Raw genomic sequence first — 24,815 nt, forward strand, 5'->3', positions numbered from 1 at the left:
GAGATCGCTGGAGCAGGGGGGAAGCGGCTGGTGACGGGCAGGCCGAGGTTTGAGGGTAGAGGTCCCGGGGTCAAGGCGAGGGCCTTAGCTCTGTTTTGGGCTGGCTCTGTGTGTCCCGGTGTGTAGGCGGGGGCGGGCGGGATCGGGCCGGCCCCGGGCCGGGTGGCTGGCCTCGCCTCCCCCGCCGCGGCGTGCGGTGGTTCGCCCCGCGCACTTCCCTGTTTGGGGCAGTTCGGCCCGCAGAAGTCGGTTCGGGAGCTGTCAGCGCGGGCGGGAGCTCGGCGGGGCGCGGGGTGGGCGCGGCCGACCCGGTCCCCGACCCCGACCCGGCCCGCGACCCCCGACCTCCCGCGCGCCCCGCCCCCGGCCCGTAGGCCGCCCCGCCGCCTACCGCCCTACCGCGCCCGTCGCTCGCTGGCTCGCTCGCTCGCTCGCCCGCTTGGTGCTCTCTCTCTCGCCGGCCTCCTGGCGGGCGGGCAGGCGGGCGCCGGAGACCCCGCCGGGGCTGAGGCTTGGCGAGCGGGCGGCGAGGGCCTGGCGGCGGCGTTTTCGCCATGTCCTCGGCCCGCGACAGCAGCGGCCACTTTCCCTTGCACCTCCTGGTCTGGAACAACGACTACCGGCAGCTGGAGCAGGAGCTGCGGGGCCAGGTGAGGGGCGGGGGCGGGGCGGGGCGGGGCGGGGCGGGGGGTCGCTGAGCCCCCACGGCTGAGCCCATCTGCAGCCCTCTGCAGCCCTCTGCCTCCGGGGCCCTGCAGCCGTGGGACGGTATTGATTAGAGGACGTGTATCGGAGTGCTGACGGCGCGCCAGGCCCTGTGCCGGGGCTTTGGTGGACAGTGCGTCTTTTAGCTTTTACAACCGTCCTAGGAGGTGGGTACTGTTGTTTTTACATTTGCCGGAGAAGGAAACTGAGGCTCTCAGAGGTTATCTGCCTTGCGCAACATCTCCTCCCTAATACGTACCGAGTCGGGGCTTTAACTCTGGCCGGCTGGTTCCAGAGTGCACTCCCTGAACCAATTAGGCTCGACGGCCTCTCCCAAAGAGGTGAGAACAGCACACGCCGCTCACCCCACCCAGCCCTTTTGTCAGGAAGGGCTTGGTTGGGTTTGAGCCCAGGTTCTAACTCGCCCTGTGACCTTGGGCAAGGCATTTTCCCTCTGTGGCCTTAGGGAGGCTGATACATACCAAAGTTTTGAGAATCACTGGTGCCCAGGATCCTTAAAACCTCTTTCTGTCCTTAAGTGCCTTGATTCCTTGTCATTGATTTGTTGCCATCTTTTTAAAGCGGTGGATCTCAGTTGGAGGTGATTTTTGATGTACACCTCCCTACCCCCGCCCCCCCCCCCCCGTGGTAATGCTTGGAGACAGTTTTAGTGGTTACCAGTGGGGAATGGGTACTATCGTGAGGCCAGGGATGTTGCTCACCATCCTACAGTGCACAAGACAGCTCTCAACAACAGGATTACCTGGCTCAAGACGTCAGTAGTGTTCTGCTTGAGAAACCCTGCTTTTAAAGGCATCTTAACAATTCTGGGAGTTATTGGTGCCCTCAAGTTATAAGCTAACACACTTAGCAATTAGGATAAGGATTTGTAATTATTTGGTGTAATTCTTGTTGACTTTGAAGTCCTGATTTTTTTTTTCTTCAAGATTTTATTTATTTATTTGAGAGAGGAGAGAGAGCACGAGCAGGGAGAGGGGCAGAGAGAAGCAGACTCCCTGCTGAGCCGGGGGCCCACCATGGGCTCCATCCCAGGACCTCAGGATCATGACCTGAGCTGAAGGCAGATACTTAACCAACTGAGCCACCCAGGGCCAACTTCAGCCCCTGAAGTCTATTTTTGAATGGCTCAAAATCGATACTATAATTGTCAAGAAATTTTAGAGAAAAAGGAGCACTTTTGGTTGGCAAAAATTGAGCAAGGTCAGCAACACCCTGTTTGGTGACTGGTTACTGCTAAGTGAGTGTGTTCTTGCACCCTGCTATGTAAAAAAAATTGTTGAGCACTTGCTGGGAGTCAGGAGTTGCTCTTTTTTCATTTAAATCCTCTGTCCAGACAGAATAAACTTTTATTGTAGGAGTCATTGGTCTTAATTAGATCACGCCCCCAGAGTAGATGATTCACTATTAGGTGTACCAGTATACCTGGTGATTTCATTCGCTTTCTGTTATTAGATGTGGTGCAGAGGGGAATCCTCCATCATTTTGCTCTTAGCTCTAAGTGTTCTCATCTTGGACACTTGAAAAATGACCAGACAATCCTGCTGTGCTGTGCATCTGCACTTCCTCAGTATCTGGGCTGCCCCAGCTTCTTATGAAATATTGAGATAAAGTACAAAGAAAGTCACAGAATTAAGTCCCTTTTGATAGAGAAGTTTATTGCCATCATTAAGCCACAGACTCTTTCAATACTGATTTCTGAAAACAGCAGGCTTTCTATTCATCGAGGGTGAAGAAAAGAGCTTGAATGAGGTGCAGTTTTTCTATAAGGAGAAGATAAGAACACGGTCTTGGTTTGCAATCTAAGATGTGGCATAGTTGTATTCTCTCCTTTTTCCTGTAAGCTGTAATGAAAGTGTTCATTGGAAGTTCTCTGTGCCTTTTTACCTTGAAAACCATTAAGGATATTTGTGATCAGAGAATTATAATTCTGCAGCAGATTTTCCTGGAGTAAATTGATCCTTCACACTTTTACTGTCAAGGGGGTCAAAGAAAGAATGTTCATTCTTGCTAATTACTTGGTTTTGACTTTGTTATTGGTTATTCCTGTAGATTATTTCATAGCATACCAGTCCCCTCTGAGTAAGAAGTAGTTGAGGTGTATTCGTAAAGAACATCTTCGCCGTGAAAGGTTGACTGTTGTGTGACCACATAATCCAATCTGAATCCTGAAACTTGGCCATTGAAGGGGTAGAGATGGGGCTGGCTTCAAGGGCATGCTGCCTGTGCTCAGAAGGGGTGTACTTGGTGTAATGCTCTGCTGTCACCGTCTTGGAATTTTTTTTTAAAGATTTATTTATTTATTTAAGATAGAGAAAGAACGAGTGTGGGAGCAAGAGCAAGACAACACGGGAAGGAACAGAGGGAGAGAATCTTGAGCAGACTCCCTGCTGAGCACCGAGCCGGACTAGATCTCACAACCCTGAGATCATGACCTGTGCTGAAATCAAGAGTTGGACCTTTACCCAACAGAGCTACCCAGCACCCGTACCATTTTGAAATTCTTAATTTTTTTTTCTTTTTTTAACAAGGAGACTTGCATTTTCATTTTTCACTGCACCCTGCAAGTTATGTAACTGGTTCAGGGTTAAGTTGATCATTGATATTAAAATATGTGGCCGGAAATATTTTGTTGCTTTCATATTTATCAAGATCCTCTTGATTATGAAACATATACATACATCTCTGACTTGGAGGCAGTTGGGTTAGTGGCTAGCGCTAATACTGATTATGTTGTGAGCTTGGGCAAGTTATTTACCCTTGGTGAATTCTTTTATCATCTGTAAAAATAGGGAGAGTAGCACTGAAAGCCTACTGTTTTGTCAGGCATTGTGCTGAAATGCTTTATATGCAATTTTAGATTTAATTCTCATACCAGTGCCCTGGAGTGAATGGTGTTATGATTCCCGTTTTACAGATAAGGAAACCAGATAAGGTGGAGAGAGGCTTAGTTGCATGCTTTGCCAGTGGCTGAATCAGGGTGTGAACCCAGAAAGTCGGACTCTGCCGTAATGCTGTATGCTTAAACCCTTTCTTTGCTTCTTTTTGTAAGAGTCCCTCCAGTTCAGAATTGTGGAAGATAAGGCAGAGAACAGATCTGAATGTGCAGGCACATAGTAACTGAGAATAATCCCATTTATCATCATTGCTGCTGTTATTATTATAATCTTCCTGGGCTTTCAGTTTCTTTTATGTATGCTCCAATTTTACTGCAAGGAACATGTATTGGCTGCATAGTGAAAAACAAAAAATTCCTATCACCCCAGCAATACAACCAGCTGTTTCATTTAGCAATTTATTGGCCAGTAGTAAGCTTCTGCTGTCTCTTCCTTCATTCCTTCCATCCCACGAGTGAGACTCGAAACAGGCCCACTGGTAAGCTGTAAGAATTGTATTTTGTCCTAGGAACAACAGCACAGAAAGAATCAGATTTATCCAGATGAAGAGGATAGGATACGTTTCTGAGTGTGTGTGAGTCAGCCCCCACCCCAAGGTCTTGCTGAGAGCTGGAGTGTGGAGTTTGCCAACTCTGCAGTTGTTTCGAGCTTTCCATGTTGGCTCAGCAGAGGCACTTTATTAAGTGCCTCTTAACGCATCAGCTCTACTGTCTTTAATATTCAGTGGGGCCTTGAAGTAGGTGCAGTGGAAATGATTTGTGTCATGGTTCTGTTGTTTGTCATTTAGCTAGAGAGGTCTATTAAACATGTCTGGCCTTACAGATGCTGGGAGAATGAATGAACACTTAAGGGGACATATGCAAAGGTGAGTGCACCTTAGATGGGGGGAAGCCCAGGACCAAGTAGGGTGCAGGGTGGCAGATGAGGCCTGACTCTAGGGCCAGCCCCTAGTGAGGAAGTCATCAGGTAAAAGTACACCATCAGGGCAAGAGGAAGAGGATGTTTTAGACAGCTGCAGTCCTCAGAGCTTGATGGGGAGCCACGCTGTGCTCATGCCCCAGTCTCCAGCAGGCCGAGTGAGGCACTGGGCACACATTCAGGTTGGTATCTGTTGGCTGGAGGCCTACCAGGAGCCAGGGGCCAAGCATTCAAGATGAGGAGCTAGAGCCTGCTCTCAGGTGCTCCGCCTTGGCCCTTGGAGGCTCAGGCTCACTTGAGGGAACTATGCCTACAGATACCATTGCCCACCTGACTTGGGGTGGGGGAGTCAGTTTGGGCCACAGCTACAGAGGACCAGGGCAGCCTGAGATGCACAGGAATGAGGGTGGACTCTGGAGAGAATGGAAGGCCAGTTAGCAGCCTCTTGCTGGAGGCCCCCAACCAGGGAACTGTGATAGTTGATGAAGCACTCCCATCGAACTGAGGACCAAGGTGCAGAAGGCTTGAGTAATGCGTGCTCTTCAGGGTCCTGGAAGTGGGCCTGTTGTCTGGCTCTGCAGCCTGCACTCAAAGCTTGGCCTTTACCACCTCTGGAGGACAGCAGGATGTAAACAAGGCTTTGAGCAAGCAAACCCTAGGGGCTTAAATTACCAATGAGTATGGGGACGTGCAGAAATCTCATAGCTTTTCTTTTCTGGGGGGGGCACTATTATAGTTTAAAGGAGTATTTTTGATTTGGTACAGTTCATGACTGAAGAAACAAAGAAAAAACTAAAATCAGCTTCCAGTGTGAATTCCAGTTTTATTCTGAAAGCTTTTGCTCACTGAACTAAAGTCCTTGGTTGGAGACCCTAAGCCCCACTATTAACTGTAAATGAAATCTGAACAAATCTCTTTTAGGAAGAAAGTCATAGCTTATATACACTCCATAATGTGGGTGTAGGATAATACGACCTAATTCTTTTTAGTGCTTCTTACAGCGTTAGTTAGGTATTATGCCTTTATTCTTGTAGGAACTCTGTAAGGTCTGTGTTTTTATTGTTCCCAGTTTACAAGGGAGCAAACTGAAGCTCAGAAGAAGTTAAGCAACTCATCAAACAGTATATAGATGATAGATTCGTTTTATGTATTACATAAAACACATACATATGTGGGTTTTTTCAAACATCTTTATTGAGCTATAATTCACTAATCATAAAATTTACCCATTAAAGTATATCATTCAGTAGTTTTTAGTGTTTTCACTGAGTTGTGCAACCATCAGCACCAGCAAATTCCATAACATTTCATCTCCCCAGAAAGAAACCCTGTACTCTGTAGGCACTCCTCATTTCCCCTCAACCCCTTCAGCCCAGGCAACCGCTAATCTACTTGCCATCTTATAGATTTGTCTATCCTGGACATTTTCTATAAATGGAATCCTACAATATGTGGCCGTTTGTGTCTGGCCTCTTTCACTTACCATGTTCATGAGGTTCATCCACACTGTGGCACCTATCAGTACTTTTTTCCTATTTATGGCTGAATAGTATTCCATTGTCTGGGTGTACCACATTTTGTTTATCCATTTACCAGTTGATGGATATTTGTCCCCCTGCCCACCTCACTTTTTGGCTCTGAATAATGCTGCTATGCACATTTGTATACAAGTTTTCATAAGGATGTATGTTTTTATTTCTCTTGGGTAAATACTCATGAGAAGAATTGCTGGGTCATATGGTTAGTCTGTGTTTGACTTTTGAAGGACCTGGCAACTATTTTTCAAATTGGCTGCACCATTTTACATTCCCACCAGCAATGCATGAGGGTTCCAGTTTCTCTACATCCTTGTCCATGCTTGTTGTTTTTTTGGTTGTAGTCATTCTAGTGGATGTGAAGTGGTATCTCATTGTGGTTTTGATTGACATTTCCTTAGTGATTAATGAAATTGAGCCTCTTTTCATGTACTTATTGTATTGGATATCTTCTTTGAAGAAATGTCTATTCCAAATCCTTTGCCCATTTAAAAATTGGGTTGTCTTTTTATTCTTCAGAAGTTTAAGTTCTTCATATTTTCTGGATACTGACTAGCCCCTTATCAGATAAATGACTTGCAAATATTTTTTCACCATCTGTGGGATGTCTTTTTACTTTCCTTATGGTATCTTGTAAAGTAAACATTTTCAATTCTGATGAAGTGCAGTTTATCTGTGTATATATATATATATATATATATATATATTTTTTTTTTTTTGTCTCTTATGCTTTTGGTATTGTATCTAAGATGGTTTTGCCTGACCCAAGGTCACAAAGGTGAACTTCTGTGTTTTAAGAGTTTTATTGTTTTAGCTCTTCCATTTGGGTTTATGATCGTTTTAGAGCTAATTTTTCATGTATGGTATATCTAAAACTTCATTCTTTTACATGTGGATATCCAGTTGTTCAAGCACCGTTTGCTGATAAGATTATTCTTTCCCCCTGAATTATTTTGGCATCCTTGCTCAAAACCAATTGACCAGGGATCCCTGGGTAGCGCAGCGGTTTAGCGCCTGCCTTTGGCCCAGGGCGCGATCCTGGAGACGTGGGATGGAATCCCACGTCAGGCTCCCAGTGCATGGAGCCTGCTTCTCCCTCTGCCTATGTCTCTGCCTCTCTCTCTCTCTCTCTCTCTCTGTGACTATCATAAATAAATTAATTAATTAAAAAAAAACCAATTGACCATAAGTGTATAAGTTTCTTTGTGGATTCTAAATTGTATTCTATTGATTTACATGTCTGTCCTTATGCCAGTACCACACTGTCTTGATTGCTGTAGATTTGTATATAGTTAAGTTTTGAAATTGTTAAGTGTGAGTCTTCAAACTTTGCTCTTTTTCAAGATAGTTTTGATTATGCTGGTCTCCTTGTACTTAAGAATTTTTAGGATCAGCTTGTCCATTCACAAAAGGCCACCAGAATTTTGATAAGTATTACATTGACTCTGTAGCTCAGTTTGGGGAATATTGACGTCTTAAATATTAAGTTTTCTGAACCATGAACATGGTCCATTTATTTAGATCTTAATGTCTTTCAACAATGCACTGTAGTTCAGAGTATATGTTTTTGTACTTCTGTTATTTATTCCTAAATATTTTTTTTAAAGATTTATTTATTTATTCATTCAGAGAGAGCGAAGAGAGAGGCAGAGACACAGGGAGAGGGAGAAGCAGGCTCCATGCAGAAAGCCCTATGTGGGACTCAATCCTGTGGGTCTCCAGGATCACACCCCGGGCTGCAAGCGGTGCTAAACCGCTGCACCACTGGGGCTGCCCTTCTTTTTGATGCTATTGTAAACAGAATTATTTTCATAATTTAATTTTGAGTGGTTATATGTGTATAGAGATACAATTTATTTTGTTTCATTTTTAAAAATTGAAGTATAATTAGCATACAGTCTTATGTTAGTTTCAGGTGTATTACATATTGATTCCACAGTTCTATATATTATTCAGTGCTCACTATGATTATAGTCATCATCTGTCACCAAACAAGTTATTTACAATATTATGACTATATTTCCTATGCTGTACTTTTCATCTCTGTGCCTTAATGTATTTTATAACTAGAAGTTTGTATCTCTTAATCCTCTTTATCTGTTTTACTCATTTCCCCACTCACCTCCCCTCTGGTAATCTCCAGTTCTCTGAGAAATGTAATTGGTTTTTGTATATTGATCTTGTATCCTGCAACCTTGCTGAATTCCTTTGTTCTAATTTTTTAGTGGCTACCTTGGGATTTTCTATATGTAAGATCGTGTCATCTATGAATAGAGATAGTTTTACTTCTTCCTTTCTAATCTGGATGCCTGTTCTTTCATCTTCTTGCCTTATTGTCCTGGTTAGAACGTCTAGTACAGTGTTGAATAAAAGGGATAGAAGAGAACATCCTTGTCTTGTTCCTTGTCTTGGGGGGAAAGCATCCAGTCTTTTACCATTAAGTATAATGTTAGCTGTGGGTGTTGATAGTTGGATGCTCTTTGAGGAAATTCCCTTCTATTTCTATTTGTTGTTTCTTGTTTTTTATTTTTATTTTGTATCATGAAGGGGTGTTGGATTTCGTAAAATGCTTTTTCTGTATTGTCGTAGTCTTGTTTGGGCTGCTGTGACAAAATACTGTAGACTGGGTAGTTTATAAAAAATAGAAATTTATTACTTACAGTGCAGGAGGCTCTAAGTCCAAGATAATGGTGCTGGCAGATTTGATGTGCTGGAGAGAGCTCTCTTCCTGGTTCATAGCAGGAGCTTTCCAACCATGTCCTCAAATGGTGGAAGTGGGACTAGCAAGCTCTCTGGGGTCTCTTTTATTGAGGCACTAGTTCTATTCATGAGGGCCCCACATTCATGCCCTAAGCACTCCACAAAGGCTCCAATCCTAATACTATCATCTTTCAAAGTTAGGATTTCAACATAGGAATTTAGATCACATTCAGACCACAGCATGCATCTTTTGAGATGATCATGTGTTTTTAATTTTATTTTATTCTACTGACATAATGTGTTACCTTAATTATCAGATATATTTTTAAAGATTATTTATTTATTCATTCATTCATTCATTCATGGGAGACACACAGAGAGAGGCAGAGACATAGGCAGAGGGAGAAGCAGGGTCCCTGTGGGGAGCCTGATGTGAAACTCCTCCCAGGACCCTGGGATCACCATGTGAGCCAAAGGCAGACATTCAACCATTGAGCCACCCAAGTGCCCTTAATTATCAGATATTAAAACCATCTTTGCATTTGGGATAAATCTCACTTGGTCCTGGTGTTTAATAACCCTTTTTATGTGTTGCTAAATTTGTTTTGCCAATATACTGTTGAGGATTTTGTATCTATATTCATTAGAGATATTGGTTTATGGTTTTCTTTTTTGTAATGTGTTATCAGGATAATACTGGGCTCACAAAATGAGTTGGGAAGTTTTCCTTTATCTTCTATTATTTTTTTGGGGGAAGAGTTTGTGAAGAATTGATTTTAATTCTTTGAATATTTGGCAGAATTCACCAGTGTCTCCATCAGGCCTGAGCTTTTTATAAAGTTAAAAAATTACTGATTTTAATCTCTACTTGTTACAAATTTATTCAGATTTTCTACTTTTTCTTAAGTTAGTTTTGCTAGTTTGACTCTAGGAATACGGTGCCTTTCATTTAAGTCTCTCATTGGTTGGCATACAGTTTTTTATAGTGTTCCTTTTAAACACTTTGTATTTCTGTAGAGTTGGTAGTAATACCCCCTTTCACTCTTGCTTTTGATAACTTGAATCTTATTTTTTTTCCTGGCCAATCTAGCTGAAAGTTTGTCAATTTTGTTGATATTTACCAAGAACCAGTTTTCAGTTTTGTTGATTTTTTTTTCTGTATTGATTTGTCATCCTCTGTTTTGCTAATTTCCACTTTAATCACCCACTGTCTTTAATCCCAGTCACCATAATATAATATTCTCCCTCCCTTCTCTCTTTTCAAATGAGAAAGAGGCACAGGATGCTCTTGAAGAGCTACAATCAGCAATGCAAAATGTGCTGCTGTCTGGTTCATACATGTAGTTTTTCCTGTGGTCCAAAATAGGAAGAAGTCAACGACTTAATGTATCTGGCTTTGATTTTACACATCGTATCTAGAGCTTGCTCAGGAGCTTGAGTGTCAGTCCTTGGTCTGAGATGTTAGTTTACTTCTAACACCCCTTTCTGGGGTGTGAATTGCATTAAATAGAATTTCCCCTTTTTTGTGTGATAAATATTGTTAAACATCTCCTCTATGTCAGGCAGTGTGCTAATAAACCCAGCACCTTTCCCATAGACTGAACTTGTTAGGTGAGGAAACAGTCTATGTAACAGATATGTAAGGAGGTAATGAATTTGCTAATTATTTGTTTCCTGCTAAACTTCAACTCAGTTAAAAGTCTTTAGCTAGATTATTTATTTTTAAAATTTTATTTTAATTCAGTTTGCCAATATATAGTATAACACCCAGTGCTCATCTCATCATGTGCCCTCCTTAATGCCTGTCACTCAATTACCCCATCTCCTTACCCCCTCCCCTTCTGCAACCTAGATTACTTTTAAAAAATCATGATTTAATGCCAATTAGAGACCGGGTGGCAGGAGCTAGGAAATATGAGACTTGGATCCAGCTCTTTGGAATTCTCAGTCTCTCTGGTGAGACAGACAAGTCATACCCTTAGGGAAAGCCAGGGAATCCTGGGAGGTGGTGTGGGCCCCATTCCAAAAGATGTATTGGTATTCCAGTGCCTGAGAGAACAGTGAGGCCTGGGACTGGTCCAGGAGGATAAGTGCTCACTTAGCAGAATGTCTTCAGCCACTGTTGTCATTCCTCGAGAACAGTTCCTATCTTCATTGTATGGCAGTCATGATGCACTTCACAAAACATGGAGGTTCAATAGCTGTTGGGCAGTAGTTGTTAGTTCTGCTTACCTTTCTCCCCTGTGGCAAGTAAATGGCATGTTCTGGATATCTCTGGAGGCTGCAGTTAATGCCTGCACCATAACTAGCATCTCAAATCAAGATGAAAGCACATTTCCTAAGAAGTGTTTGAGCACTTAAAAAGTTTTTTGTTTTTTTTTTAAGTTTTACATTCCAGAAGTCCCATGAAAGTTTATTGTGTCCTTGGAAGAACGTTCAGAGTCATCTTTGGAAGGAAGGCAGCATTCAGTCATTCAGACTGAGCTCATGCCAGAGAAACTGCCACTTGGCTTTCCACCCAGTGCAGGTGGCTGAAGAAGGGTCGGAATAGGAATGAAGAGTAAAAACCAAATGGCTGTGTCTAGCATGGGGAAGAAAACCTTTGAGGGGAAATGGACCAAGATGGCATGTGTTTGTTCTCATGTTTATCTATAAATATGTCCACGTACACATCTGGCAGATCATGCTCATTGTAGGATCTGTGGATGCTGCTACTTCAGGGCACTTGGAACTCAGCATACAGTAATGAGAGTGGCGTTTTGGTGGGAATCCAGCTAGAGAATGTAATTTTATTCTGACCCAATTATCTTCTGTATTTTCAGTTTTGCTTAAAGTCTTCCACTTCCTGTTCTAGACCTGAATGCTGATAAGTGCTTGAGAAATCCCCCATGTTCTGTGTCACAGGGTGGTTGCATTCATGAAAGCCCCTGGCCTTATTTAGACTTCATTTGAGTGCTGCTGGGAGCATAGGACATGTCTGATGATCTGAGGCCTATAGCCAATGTTATTTATTAGGTACTTAACTTTATAGAAAAAGGAACTCAATAACTATCATCTTTATTTATAGCCCTCAAATTAATATTTCAACCACTCCCACATGCAAACATTCATTCTTCCACATATTCCTGTAATTAATGTATAAATACTATTTTCTATTTTTTATACTAAATTTTCTCTCTCGCACACACTTCCATGTTTTGATGTAATATATACAATTATATACATGCCAGTGTTTACTTCACAGAATGTGGAGGCTCTGGATCCACGAGGTCGAACCTTACTGCACCTTGCTGTTTCTTTGGGACATTTGGAATCTGCTAGAGTGTTGCTCCGACATAAAGCAGATGTTACAAAAGAAAATCGTGAGGGATGGACAGGCAAGTATACTCTTAAAATAACTGAAAGCCTTTTGTTTTGTTCTCTCTCTCTGAATAAAGGTCAGTCTCAATTATAATTGTCCTCAAGTTATCTTTATCTTAAGACTCTTTCTCTCTTGGGAGTAGGGGCTGAGGTGAGGAGATGCGAGCCTCAGAGGCTACTGGCTGACCTGCAGCACAATGGTCCGAACCGTGTCCTGGGCTCTCAGCCCTCAGTGGAGGGTGACTCCTATCCAGAAAGCAGCTCTCAGTGCAAACCCTTCTACCATACATGAATTTGGAGGCCAGATTCCTCCTGAGGGATGTGATGGTAATTCCAGTGAATCTGTTGAGATAGGCAAAATCAAGACAAAAGTATGACTAAAAGTAGCCTTTTCTGGTGAAATCCTGGCATTTCACTTGCTTGTAAGCTATCTTACCATTGGTCAGTTATTCTATGTTGGCTGAGCAAGGGTACACATAAGCCCTACCTGCCTCATCCACATGTAACCACAGTTGTGTGATCACACAGGTAAAGCCCGCTCTCTGAAGACACTGTCAGGATTTCAGAACCAGTGGTAAGAAAGGGGGTGTGGGGAGAGGATGGAAGTTGGTTTGATCAAGAGGCTACGAGTGCTATATTTTCTTTTCACTCAGTTAAGAGCTAGCGATAAGCAATTATGGTCATAAAGTAAGGTGGACTCCCTCTTTGAAGAAAATGTTGGGTCTCAGACTCTTCAGACTAGCTTATGAATTTGTCAAAGCATGAGACTATGGCGTGATGAAATGTCACCTTTTTGGTTTCCAGTTTTACATGAGGCTGTAAGCACTGGTGACCCCGAGATGGTGTACACTGTTCTTCAACATCGGGACTACCACAACACATCCATGGCCCTTGAAGGAGTTCCTGAACTGCTCCAGAAGATTCTCGAGGTATCCGAAAAAATGTGGCAATGCCATATTTTGAGCTAAATGCTGACAGCATAGCTGGAGACATAGACATCCACGTGTACCTTCCTAAGAGTTTTATGAATTGTAAATACAATATGTTTAGTACCAAAGAACATTATTACTTATTGTTAAATGTATGAGGTCTTTCACAAGTTATGTTTCTAGGTCAGTAGACCTGCCTTTTTGAGTTGTGCTTAAAAATGATAACTTAAGACAAATGGACATCAAACAATTGATTTGTCTAGGTGCCTGTTTTCTTAACAGTGGCCTTCTTTACAGAGGTCATCTTTTTGTTTTGAGAGAGAGTTTGCACAGGCTTATGAGGGCAGGGGGATGGAGGGAGGGGCAGAGGGAGAGAGAATCTTTAGCAGGCTCCATACCCAGCCTGAAGCCCAACACAGGGTTTAATCTCACAACCCTGAGATCGTGACCTGAGCCAAAATCAAGAGTTGAACGCTTACCTGAGTGAGCCACCCAGGCACCCCTGAGCATAGGTCATGTTGAGGAAATTGTTATGAGCATTGGTTACTTACTGTACAGGGATTTCCAGGGCCTGCTGAGGCTCTGAAGTTTGTATGCACTTTCTCCTTGCCATTCCTATTGACCCTAGCTGTTAGATTTTGTGACTTCTGATCCATTGGCTTAGTTTATTTATAGACATTGTTTTTTGGCTGGTAAAGACCGTTATCAATGAATTAAAGTGTATGGGCTTTGTGACACTTGGAGATCATTTATTTTTTATTTATTTATTTTTATTTTTATTTTTTGGAGATCATTTTTATAAAAATTTGCTTCTAGGCTTTCACTGTTTTGCATGCTGGTTGCCATTCTTCATATATATAGTCTCTGTTACCTGCAAGAATGATCTTTTGAGGCAATAGTGCAATGTTCTCAGGGCAGCAAGGGACAAAAAGCACCAGTGCTTTCATTTTCCTGTTATTTATTCTCAATTTAAGCACATAAGTGAGCTTGTGAAAATACCTCCAAAGGTATTTGCTAGATAAATCTACTTTACAACTTTAGTCAACATATTTCTTCAGAAAAATGAATAGCTCAAAAAAAAAAAAAAGGAAAAGAAAAATGAACAGCTCTGTTGAGAAAAGGAACAACTTTGCTGTAAGACAATCACTGCTCATTATCTGGGTACTCTTTTTTAAAAATGTATTTCTGTGACACTCAAGCAAAATCATTCCTGAAGACAACTCATTTTGTCGTGTACTACATGAAACCGTCTAGGAAATATGAAATAGTTGTATGCATTGTTTTTAAGCAGTGTGACAGAAGATTAAGTGGATTTATTTTTTTCGTATCTAACTTACTGTAGGAGGAACTAAAAACACATTTGCCCACTTGCAAAACAGAAACTGACTTAACATGGAGTCACTCTTCATTTAAAAAATTCCATGTAAAGGATTTTTTTTTTTACCTGTATTAATCTAGAGCAGTAAACAGCATTGGATTGTGTTTTGCTTGAAGTTAGAGACAGCCTATGAATGACCTGTGTGCCCAGTGGCGCCAGATGTTGTTGCTGACATTTTGTCTTTCAACATTATCTCCTTAAAATAGGCCCAATTTCTTGTCTGCTGCCCCTTGGAGAGCCTTTACCCATTACTAGAATTCTGGTTTTACTCTAGGGTAGATTCTTGGTCTTCCTGTCCTGTGCTTCTGTAAAAAGCCATGGGGGTGGGAGGGAACAGAGAAACACCTGGAATTTGTAGCATTTCTCTTCTCGGATGATAACCGTTGGATTTCATAAGTAGCTCTCCAAGAACCTCCTGTAAGAACTCAGAGTAGGTCAGAAAGCTGTCCTAATAAACAGGGCTGCTCTGGTGGTGTAAAATTTTATAGAGCCAAATTCTAAAAGTTTAAGGGGGTGAATGAGGACAGATGTCTGTTAACTGGAGGGAAAGCCAACTCCCTGGGGAAGTGATGTCTGATAGCCTCTTTTGGTTTCGAGGCCCAGTAAATATGAAGCATGTCCCAGAACACAAAACCTTTCAGTCAAGCTCCCCCACAGAATAGATGGAATGATGTTTTTTCTCTTTGTTCAGAATTGCTTGTTATCCACATTGCATGGCAGTGCATAAGCCCATCTTCCAGGCTCATCTTTCTGCTACTGTTAGGCACCAGACTGAGTCCTGAATCAGATTTGATTTTATCCTTCTCTAACCTTGTTGCTCTCAGTTAACTTTATTAACAGTCTAGACATATTTTATATCAAGAGAAAATAATAGCCTGCCTATAAAATAGGCATTTACTTTGATGGGTTTGCATTTTATGTTTCTTATTTTCTGTATTCTCTCTTCTTCCCCTCCTTTAAAACCTCATTAACCCTTACCATGTTTGTGTTCAGTTAATAGTGCCAAGGGTCATTTACTTTAAACTTTTGTCCTTCAGGCTCCAGATTTCTATGTGCAGATGAAATGGGAATTCACCAGTTGGGGTGAGTGGCTCTGGGTTTATAAGTTATTTGTTTCCAAATTTACTGAGCCTGAATATAAGTTTACTTTTTCGTTATAAAAGCTGAATGTATTTTTTTTTAATCTAAGAAATGCTTAGAAAGGAATAAGGAAAAACTGGCACCTATAGTCCCACTTAAGTACAACTACCATTAATACTTTGTATATTTTCTTCTTAGTTTTTTCCTTCACACATAGGGTTTTTCTCCTGAGCATCTGTGAATATAACATAGATAATTTTGTCTCCTCCTTTTGTCACTCAATAGCTGATACCTGTCCATATTATTAGTTTTTTTATGTCACTTTAAATGGATTTAAGATTTTAGTAAGTAGATTTACCATAATTTATTACTCATTTTCTTATGTGGTTCAACTTCTTTTAAACTTGTTATTCTAAGGAAGAAAATTAGATGAATGTTGGGATAGCATGGTTTTTTTACAAAATGGATGTATTTCTCCAAAATCTTATGTAAGGCAAATTGACTGACAGTAATTTTCATAGGTGTTCCACTTTTATTTCCAGTAACTTAGTTAATGACAGCTCTTAATTCCCAGGTTTCACTCTGACTTCTTTGTCAGGCAAGAAGTCATATTTGTAATGAAGCATTTTAAATGATGTAAAGAGTACGCAACAGAAGAGAACTTCAGGTTCTTTTGGAAACCTTACAAGTTCTTTTCCAATGCAAATACCCACAGGTGAAGCAGCAGCAGATCTTAGATGTATTAGGTTTGATATTTCAAAGGATGGGTATGGCAATGTGGTAGGCCACAGCCATATGGCAGGAACAGCATATGTGAGCGAGAAGGCCAGATGGACACACTATAGCTCTAATGGTGATCGACCGTCAGAAAGAGAGGTTCAGTTTTGGGATTAAGAATACCCTTGAGAAATTCATTTAGGGTTTTCTCTGGATAAGATATACAACTGCACCTTTATAAAGAACTGTAGAACAGAAGGTCCAGTTTTATTTTTTGAAAGTGACTTCCTATATTCTCAGTGTGGGAGCCAAGCCTAGGTCTGTCAGTCCCTGTTGTGCCACTCCTATAATTTTGTTAAACTCCGAATGCTGATTTCCTGGGCCTGCGTGTTCTGCTTGGCCCTCAGGATTTTCCTCAGTAGTACATTTCTCTTCTCCAGTGCCCTTGGTTTCCCGAATATGCCCTAATGATGTCTGTCGCATTTGGAAAAGTGGTGCCAAACTGCGTGTGGATATCACATTGCTGGGATTTGAGAACATGAGCTGGATAAGAGGGAGGCGTAGTTTTATATTCAAGGGAGAAGGTGAGTGGTTCTATTCTGTTTTCATGATTGCTGCTAACGCTGAGTTACAGTGATTTTTAACCATCAAAATGTGTTTGCATTTCTATACTTTATCTGATCTTGTCTGGGGCTTTTTTTTTTTTCTTTTTTGGTTATTCCTATTAACTTTCAGCTCTCAATTCCCTATTTTATTCTTTTTGGATAGTTCTCTTAATTTTCTTGTCTGTATCATTTACCACCCAATACTATTACTCTTTTGACATGTCTTTGTCCCACATTCTTGAGCCTTGAGTTTGAGACTTTTTTTTTTGTTTGTTTGTTTTCAATTAGCAATAATCGTGCCTTGGATAAACCTCATTGGCTATGATACTGCCACTGCGCAAAGCTTTTTTTTTTTTTTGTATATTTTTTTATTAGAATTTGACCTGCCAACATATAGTATAACACCCAGTGTTCATTCCGCCAAGTGCCCCCTTCAGTGCCCGTCACCCAGTCACCCCATCCCCTCATCCACCTCCCCCCATCCACCTCCCCTTCCACTACCCCTTGTTTGTTTCCTAGGGTTAGGAGTCTCTCATGTTTTGTCACCCTCTCTGATTTTTCCCACTCATTTTGAGACTCTGTCTTATATCTCCGTTTATTCCCTCCATAAGAAGGCATGATCCTCCTAGTGGAGGGTGAGAAAAATGGTATTGCCAGTCCAGCGTTGTGCATAAACAGTTTACATTAATTAGGTAAATCATACATTTTTAAAAGTACACAGATGTATTGCCAACAAAGAAGGCAAATTGTTTTAAATGTCTGTAACTTTGGGGAAGATGACCTATGGGCTATGGAAACTGGCCAGATAATCTCCATGTAAGTAGGTAGTCAATAATCAATAGTCTTTAGGTTTTATCTGATAGCACTTGGCGGGGGGGGGGGGGGATGTCAAAGATGATTCAGTATTTTAACTTTGAGGCTTCCTTGTTTTTGTGTCTTCCTTGCATGGTGCTTAGTTACACTCTTGTTTCCATTAACAGACAACCGGGCAGAGCTGATGGAAGTCAACCATGATGACAGAGTGGTCACCACTGAGCATTTTGACCTTTCTCAGGAAATGGAGCGCCTCACTCTGGACTTGATGAAGCCAAAAGGCAGGGAAGTTGAGAGGCGGCTCACAAGCCCAGTCATTAATACCAGCCTCGATACTAAAAATATTGCTTTTGAAAGGTACGCATTAGGTTCTGCATTTTAATGTCTAATCCCTTTACTGCCATCTTTAGTGTCATATAGATATGAATTGGAAATTATGGGTGAATTGGGATTTTTCTAATATGGCATAATAAACATAGAGGGTTTTAATGTTGCTTTCTGTTCTAACCAAGTAGAAGCCATAGCTGACATCCTCTTTCATAGATCATTTTTATAACACATTGGTTAAGTCTTGGAGAAATGGCTTCATATTCTTTTATGGGCCCTTTATAATGGATTTTACTTGAATTTTTTGTTTTGGTGTTTGGAGATCCACAGGCTCCCTAGTCCCAAACCATGCAGCTTTGAGATTCTGGAAGCTAGAATTGACCCAGTGTTGATTGTGGTTGTACTGGCTAGTCAAATTCACATTTACCATATAGTTAAGTGTGGTCCTTTCCCTCTGTGAGGACTAACAGTTTAGAGCAAAAGTCTGGAGGTGTTTTCAGTTCCATTCCAGATTCTACCAGAAGAAGCTTCTGGAGAGGTTTGTGCCTTGGTTAACCTGGATGACAGCACTGTCTCTGGTCATCTGCCTCTGGGCATTGCAGAGGCATGGAGCGCTTTTGAATGTTAATGGAAGTAGAGGCTGTCAGAGCTGTTGGCCTGAGTGTTTTTACCACAGGACACATTGAGCCGAGGGAGTAAGAGCCCTGAGCGTTTGCCTAGGATGTCACATCCAGCTCTGTAAACCAAAGCAGCATAACCTGAGCTAACGTGGACACATATTATCCTGGATTTCGGCTTTACTCTTAATGAATGCACTGACTTTCCTCTCTTTTTCTTTTCTTGGTTTCCAGAAAATTTGTAAGAATGAGAGTTTTCTGTTGAGTCAGACATAAGACTGAAGTGCCTTTTTCTTCAGATTTAGGAATTAGGAATTAGGGCATCTATTAGTAGCAGAAGAGAAAACCAAAATGCCAGTTTGTGTGGTGTCTTGATACCACTGATGCTTGGGGAGTGGTACCCCCAAGAGGCAGGGTCATCGCTGCCCCCCCCCCCCTTGTCACTAGCCTCCTCGCCCTGGCCTTGCCAGGTGATGGCTGTCTATTAGGAGCTGACTGTGGCTTTACCTGGGAGGGCCTGGGGAAGACCCCTGAGGCTTTGGCACATCCCTCTGTAGACAGAGCACCTTCAGCTAGGGCTCTGTGGTGAAGCTGGGAATAGAGGAGCCTCCCAACTCCGCCCCTCCCACTGCACCCCCTGCAGCCCAGCTGTGGAGATAGGGGTGGGAAGAACATGCCACTGACAGGGCTGCTGGAGTACCGTGCGGCTCTGGGAGTGGCTCAGTCTCTTCGGCTTTCAGTTTCCTTGAAGGAAAGAAAGGAGTGAATCTTGAAATGACGTTGCTAAAGTCCCCACGACCCTAAGATGTCATGAGAAGAGCTCCTGGTTCCTCTGGTTTGTTGGCAGCATTGTTTAAGTCTGTGTTTGCCAGTGTAATTTCCAAAGAGTGTGACGATTACTGGCAGCTGCCCCAGTGAGGGTAGATGGTACATGAGGGCACATTCCATTTTTATGGAGGACTAAGGTACATCTGGTATTTGGTCACTAGGTCTTCAGAAGGTTCAAACTAACCTCCTTTTGAAACCAATGGTTGGTTTTGGAGAGAGTGTTTCTGGAAGATGGCTGCTTTTTTTTTTTTTTTTTTTGTGGTGCTCAGAATGCATGCAGTCAGTGAGTTTCTTGTGCATCGAGCAAGGATTTGAGCCACTTGAGTTGTAGAAGTGTGTACACATCCTTTCGACTGGTGGTGGGAGTGTGTATTTGTTTGAATTTGGAAGTTGTGCTCACTTGTGATAGTCGTTCTCGTCCATCTCTCTCCTCTGATCTGAGATCCTGATACCTGCTTCCTGCATGAGTTTTTGGCCTGCCAGTATGCACCCCCTGGCTGCAGTCTAGGCTTTTCTCTTCTCTGAAAGATTATGCTCTGCCAGACTTAAACAGAATGTTCCCTGTCACCCTCAGAGCCTTTCTCTGAATTGCTCAGTAGCCTGCAAGCCACAGTGCTTGCTCAGTGGCTTTTGGTGTGGCAGTCTCAGTGGAGACAGGCAGAGGTAAAAATGGCAGAGGGGGAGCTAGGTGTACTATCATTTTCAGATGTCTCTGCCTGCAAAGTTAATCAAGGGCCAAGGAGTTATTAGAATTTGGGTTTTAAAATAGGACGCTGAATTTAATAAGCAAGCTGTCAGAATGGGAATGGAAAGGGAAGTGGAGCAGCCAGGATTGCCAGCCGAGCAGATGCAGAGGAGTGAGCTGCATGGCGGTCCCCAGGGAGAACCACACAACTCCGCTTCCCCAGCAGGCTCCCAGGATGAAGGAGAGCAGACTGAGTCATCCTTTGGTGCCTTGGAAGACTGTGTGCCAGAAAGCAGTTCTTTCCTAGGCCAAAATATCAAGTGACTTGGTGAAGGACAAGGAACTGAGGACTGGCTCTGTTAACTTAAAAGGACTATCTTGATTTTCAATTATTGATGGCTAAGAGAGGACTCTGGTTTATGAATCAGTGTGGACCCTAAGCCCTTTCCCCAGGATTGCAGTTTTGTTTCTGAAATGTGAAGTGGAAATAGCTAGCATTTGGTATAATTCCTTTAGTGTTTCTCTCTCTCCCTCCATGGGTCATGCTGCATTAATTGTGGACAACTAATTGGAAGAGTAAAGCTCTGGTCCTTCCTTTCTCTGATGGGCTATAAACATACATGGAAAACACTGCATACCCCATCTGGACTAATGAAGGTGTTTGAAAGCACGAGATACAAATGACATGTATCTTCTTTGTGAGTTGGGCAATCTGGCAGTTCCTGGAGCTTCCTGCGTGACATCCCACTTCCTTCTAGGGTTAGAGCAGAAGGCAGACAGTTGTTCTATGTGGAGCTAAGTGCAGCAGTCACAGTGGAGCTAGGATGTGATGTCCTAGACAAAAGGGCAGACCAGGCTGGTCAGGGCTCCCTTGTGAGTGGTAGTATTTCCCAGGGTGAGCTGCTTTGAAAAAGAACCAGAGCTTCTTGGCTGATCTTGCCTCTGAATGCATTTTTTGCCCAGGAGTATGTTAAGTTGAATAACTGAGTTTTCAGGCACTTTACCAATGCTGTAGCTGCCGCTGGAATGCTGGGCTACTTTAAAAGCAGTTCCACAGGCCTGGAATCTATGCCTGGGCTAAAAAACTGCTTTTAACATAATAACCTTTCTTCTACTGCACCAAACCTGATAAAACGTGTGACTCCCGAGCTGTTTTGCAGGCCTTAATGGCTTCTCCAAGCAGCTCACCACAGTGATGAGTTCCTGCCCCACCCACTCTCCTGAGGAGCAGGATGGTCTGTGCCTTGTTGTTCTAAGAATTCCTCGGTTGAGATGTGGCTGCTCATGGGGACAGAACTGCTGATGTCCTTGCCCACAGTTACGATGATCCAGATAAATGCTCTGGCCCAGATACCACCTTTTGGCGAGCCCTTGGACACTGGTCATCTTCACTCATTTCTTTAGGACAGCAGTCCAGTCAATGTCACCACCTTTGTTGCCTATGCTGGCAGTTTTTGTAAAGAAGCCAAGAATGGAGGCTTTCTATGCCGGGGTGAGGCAAATTGATTAATAACTGTGGGAGGGGGTGGGGATGCTTAAGCCATCTGTCACTGAGAACATCCTTTTGTGGACAGTAGGACCATAATCATCAAGTGTCCTTCACCACCTTAAGCTGGGGGAAATAAACTGTAAAGGCTGCAGGGATAAATCTGAATGTCAGCATATTGTACATGTAGAAATTTGTGGTGTTCACTTTTTATCAGAACTAAATCCGGATTCTGGGGCTGGAGGACAGATAAAGCAGAAGTTGTTAATGGTTACGAAGCAAAGGTAAAAGGAAACTCTTAAAATAAGATTTAATATAGCTATTTAGCTTCTATGCAAATGAGGAGTCTGTTCAGATTTTTTCATGCCTCTGTGCCGTGGAGATGCTCTGGGGAATAAAGTACTGCTTAGTGTCTCTCACTTGGATGTGTATCTTACCTGATGTTTAGAAAATAGGCTAGCATGTCCTGAGGAGGCCCCTGGGTATGCCAGAGATCAATGGTGGTGTAGAGAAGTGAGTCCAGGTGCCAGTCGTCCCTGTAGGAGTGACTGCTCCTTTCATTCTTTAAGGAGGAAAAAAAAGGATTAGACTCAAACCTCCATGTTGATCTTTTTTTATAACCTGAGTGGGTTAAAAAAAAAAAAAGTAAAGTAGCTTTAATGAGCCTCCGTTTTCGTAGTCAGCCTAATTGTAACCAGTGGCTTGACAGCCCACTCACATGACATCAGTGCATTAAGAGTATAGTCATCAGGATGGAGACAGCTGTCAGTTGGGTCCTTGCCATCTTGTCAGCCGGAGTGCTCTGTTTGCTGGCCTTCAGGTAGCCCTGCGGTCCAGCAGGGATTGCTGGCTCCTGGAGCCGTAGCGGGATGCTGCAGGATCCTCTGGTGACCCGAGTGGGCCAAGACGCTTCCATCATGCTCAACAAGATGCACTTAGAAACAGTGGCTCCGGTGCTGCGTGTGTTTCCTCGAGTCTCTGATCCTGGGGAATCCACGTACGGCACGTACACTTAATTCTGCTCACCGTGAGAGTCGGTCTTCCAGACCCCCCACTCCCACCCATGTTCCTCAGGTGGCCTTGAGAAAAGAGCACTGGCTCCGGTGGTGACAAATACCTTTTTGTCCACTAGCTTTTACCTAGTGATTTGCTGGTTTCCTCGTTAAGTCTTGCAGGTATAGAGAACCTTGTGTTCATTCCGTTTTCAGCAGATGGCTGGCTAAATCAGTCCTGTTATAAGATTACCACAGATCAGTGCAGAAGCCCAGGATACAGGTTTGGGTGCCTCAGCACGATAGCAATCCAGCTGGGAGGCCTAAGTATCAGGATCTTTGTTTGAGGGTGTTTAGTTACACAAAGGGCAGGCGGGAAGACACAGCGTCCCTGTTCACTCCTCAGTATTTAAAACTGTCAGAGATGCAAATTAACTGCTGATGCATTTCTAAGTTGATAGCTTGTATATTTTCTCTGAAGGATCCTAATGATTGTCAACCATTTCCCATTTTTATTTTGCTGAAATTTTTTCTTTCTTTCTTTTTTTTTTTTTTAATTTGGCTTCAGCATTCTTGCTCTTGCTATGCTTATTTTTTGAGTTTTGATTCCCTGTGTCACTGTTTTCTTTTGCACACGTCTCTCAAGGTTTACACAGTAAACAATGTGAGTGTGATAACCAAAATCCGGACAGAACATCTGACAGAGGAAGAAAAAAAGAGATATAAAGGTAATCCTTCCCCTTTTGTTTAGCTAAGAGAGAGCCTTCATTGGCTTCACCAAATTTTGGGGTTAATGTGGTCAGGTCAGGGTCATCCTAACCCTAACTTCCTTTTTACAGAAAAACTAACTTCCTTAGTCCAGCCCATTCCTGTAGGTATTACCTATAGTTGGCTTCAAGTGGAATTAAAGCCACTCAGGAGGGTTTGTTTTTGTGTTCTAAAGATGGATTTGACCGGAACGGTAGATGAGGGTATTGGAGACTAGTTTTCACTGGAATAAGTGATTCATTCCAAACTCTGACCATGGAAGATCTGGATGGAACTTGGGCTCTGAGCCCAACCAATACGTAGTTGTTCTATGGCAGTTCCACCCACCAGTGGCCAGTGGTGTGGTCTTAACTTATCTACTCTTTGTGGCTCAGGTTCCTTAGCAGTGAAATGGCGGTGCTCAGGAGAATGGGTTGAGTCTCCTCATGCAAACCTTTGGAAGGTTCCTGCAGAGTGCAGCAAGCACGCAGTAGTAGTTGGCTACCTCCACCACCACACTTACTAGGACTCCAGTTTGACAGATGAGGACTCTGTGGCCCATCCAGGTTCAGTCCTAAACTCAAAGTCTTTCTGCTGTAGTTCTTGTAACTCTTATTCATCTAGGTTAGAGACCCTAATAAAGAGTGTCTTGTAAGGGATAGATTAGCTGATGGTTATTATAGATGATTTTATCAGCCTGTCCATAAATAGACTTCCTAATATAGGTAGCTGGGATCCAGAACTTGAAAATAGGATGAGAATCTCCTTCTGTAGTCACAAATGAGGTATAATATTAGACACTAAACTTACCCCCCCTTCTTAGCGGACAGGAACCCACTGGAATCTCTGCTGGGAACTGTGGAACACCAGTTTGGAGCCCAAGGGGTAAGTGGAAGAAGTGAGCTCCCAGGTTCAAGAAAGGACATGACTTTTCTGTGCTGTGATGGCATTTACTGAATCTGAACAGGCCACTCTGTCTGCAAGCCTGAAGAGCATTCCCAAGCTGAAATCTGAGATACTCTTTTGGAAGAGAAACAGATGAGTCTTATACCTAAAGATTTTAAAGGAGGGTCATGATATAGAAGTCAGGTGCTTTCTCTCTCATCTGTAAACTTAAAAAGGATTCAGGACTTTCTATTTTGACCAGCACTTTTTTTTTTTAAAGGTTTTATTTATTTATTAGCAAGAGAGCACAAGCAGGAGAAAGGGCAGAGAGATAGGGAGAAGACGACTTCCCCACTCAGCGGGGAGCCCAACATAGGGCTTGACCCCGGATCCCGAGATCATGACCTGAGCCAAAGGCAAATGCTAACTGACTGAGCCACCCAGGCGCCCCTTAACTGAGCACCTTAACAAACATTTTCTTACTTGATCCCTATGAGAACTATGTAGAGTTAGTATAATGGCTGTCAGAGGGTTAGAAAAATGAGATTTCCTTCCCAGTGTCCTGAGTGAGAGCCTGACAGAGCTGGAGCTTA

The 24,815-nt window shown here is 42.8% G+C and overlaps 1 protein-coding gene and 1 pseudogene across 1 annotated transcript in view; one reads left to right on the forward strand and one right to left on the reverse strand.

Annotated features, from left to right (window-relative positions):
• The first annotated feature begins 271 nt into the window (after nucleotides 1-271).
• ANKRD13A (ankyrin repeat domain 13A) overlaps nucleotides 272-24,815 on the forward strand; it is a 32,426-nt gene continuing 7,882 nt past the window's right edge. The window contains exons 1-9 of the mRNA XM_055322893.1: nucleotides 272-650; nucleotides 12,018-12,150; nucleotides 12,938-13,062; nucleotides 15,478-15,523; nucleotides 16,678-16,821; nucleotides 17,823-18,012; nucleotides 21,816-21,882; nucleotides 23,237-23,318; nucleotides 24,161-24,222. Of these exons, the coding sequence (XP_055178868.1) occupies nucleotides 555-650; nucleotides 12,018-12,150; nucleotides 12,938-13,062; nucleotides 15,478-15,523; nucleotides 16,678-16,821; nucleotides 17,823-18,012; nucleotides 21,816-21,882; nucleotides 23,237-23,318; nucleotides 24,161-24,222 (945 nt within the window). The 5' untranslated portion in view covers nucleotides 272-554. The remainder of the gene's footprint in view (nucleotides 651-12,017; nucleotides 12,151-12,937; nucleotides 13,063-15,477; nucleotides 15,524-16,677; nucleotides 16,822-17,822; nucleotides 18,013-21,815; nucleotides 21,883-23,236; nucleotides 23,319-24,160; nucleotides 24,223-24,815) is intronic.
• On the reverse strand, nucleotides 17,104-17,187 carry LOC129508424 (U4 spliceosomal RNA; annotated as a pseudogene).

Source organism: Nyctereutes procyonoides, unplaced genomic scaffold (genome assembly GCF_905146905.1).
Source record: "Nyctereutes procyonoides isolate TBG_1078 unplaced genomic scaffold, NYPRO_anot_genome, whole genome shotgun sequence".
In the NCBI taxonomy this organism is placed as follows: domain Eukaryota; kingdom Metazoa; phylum Chordata; class Mammalia; order Carnivora; family Canidae; genus Nyctereutes; species Nyctereutes procyonoides.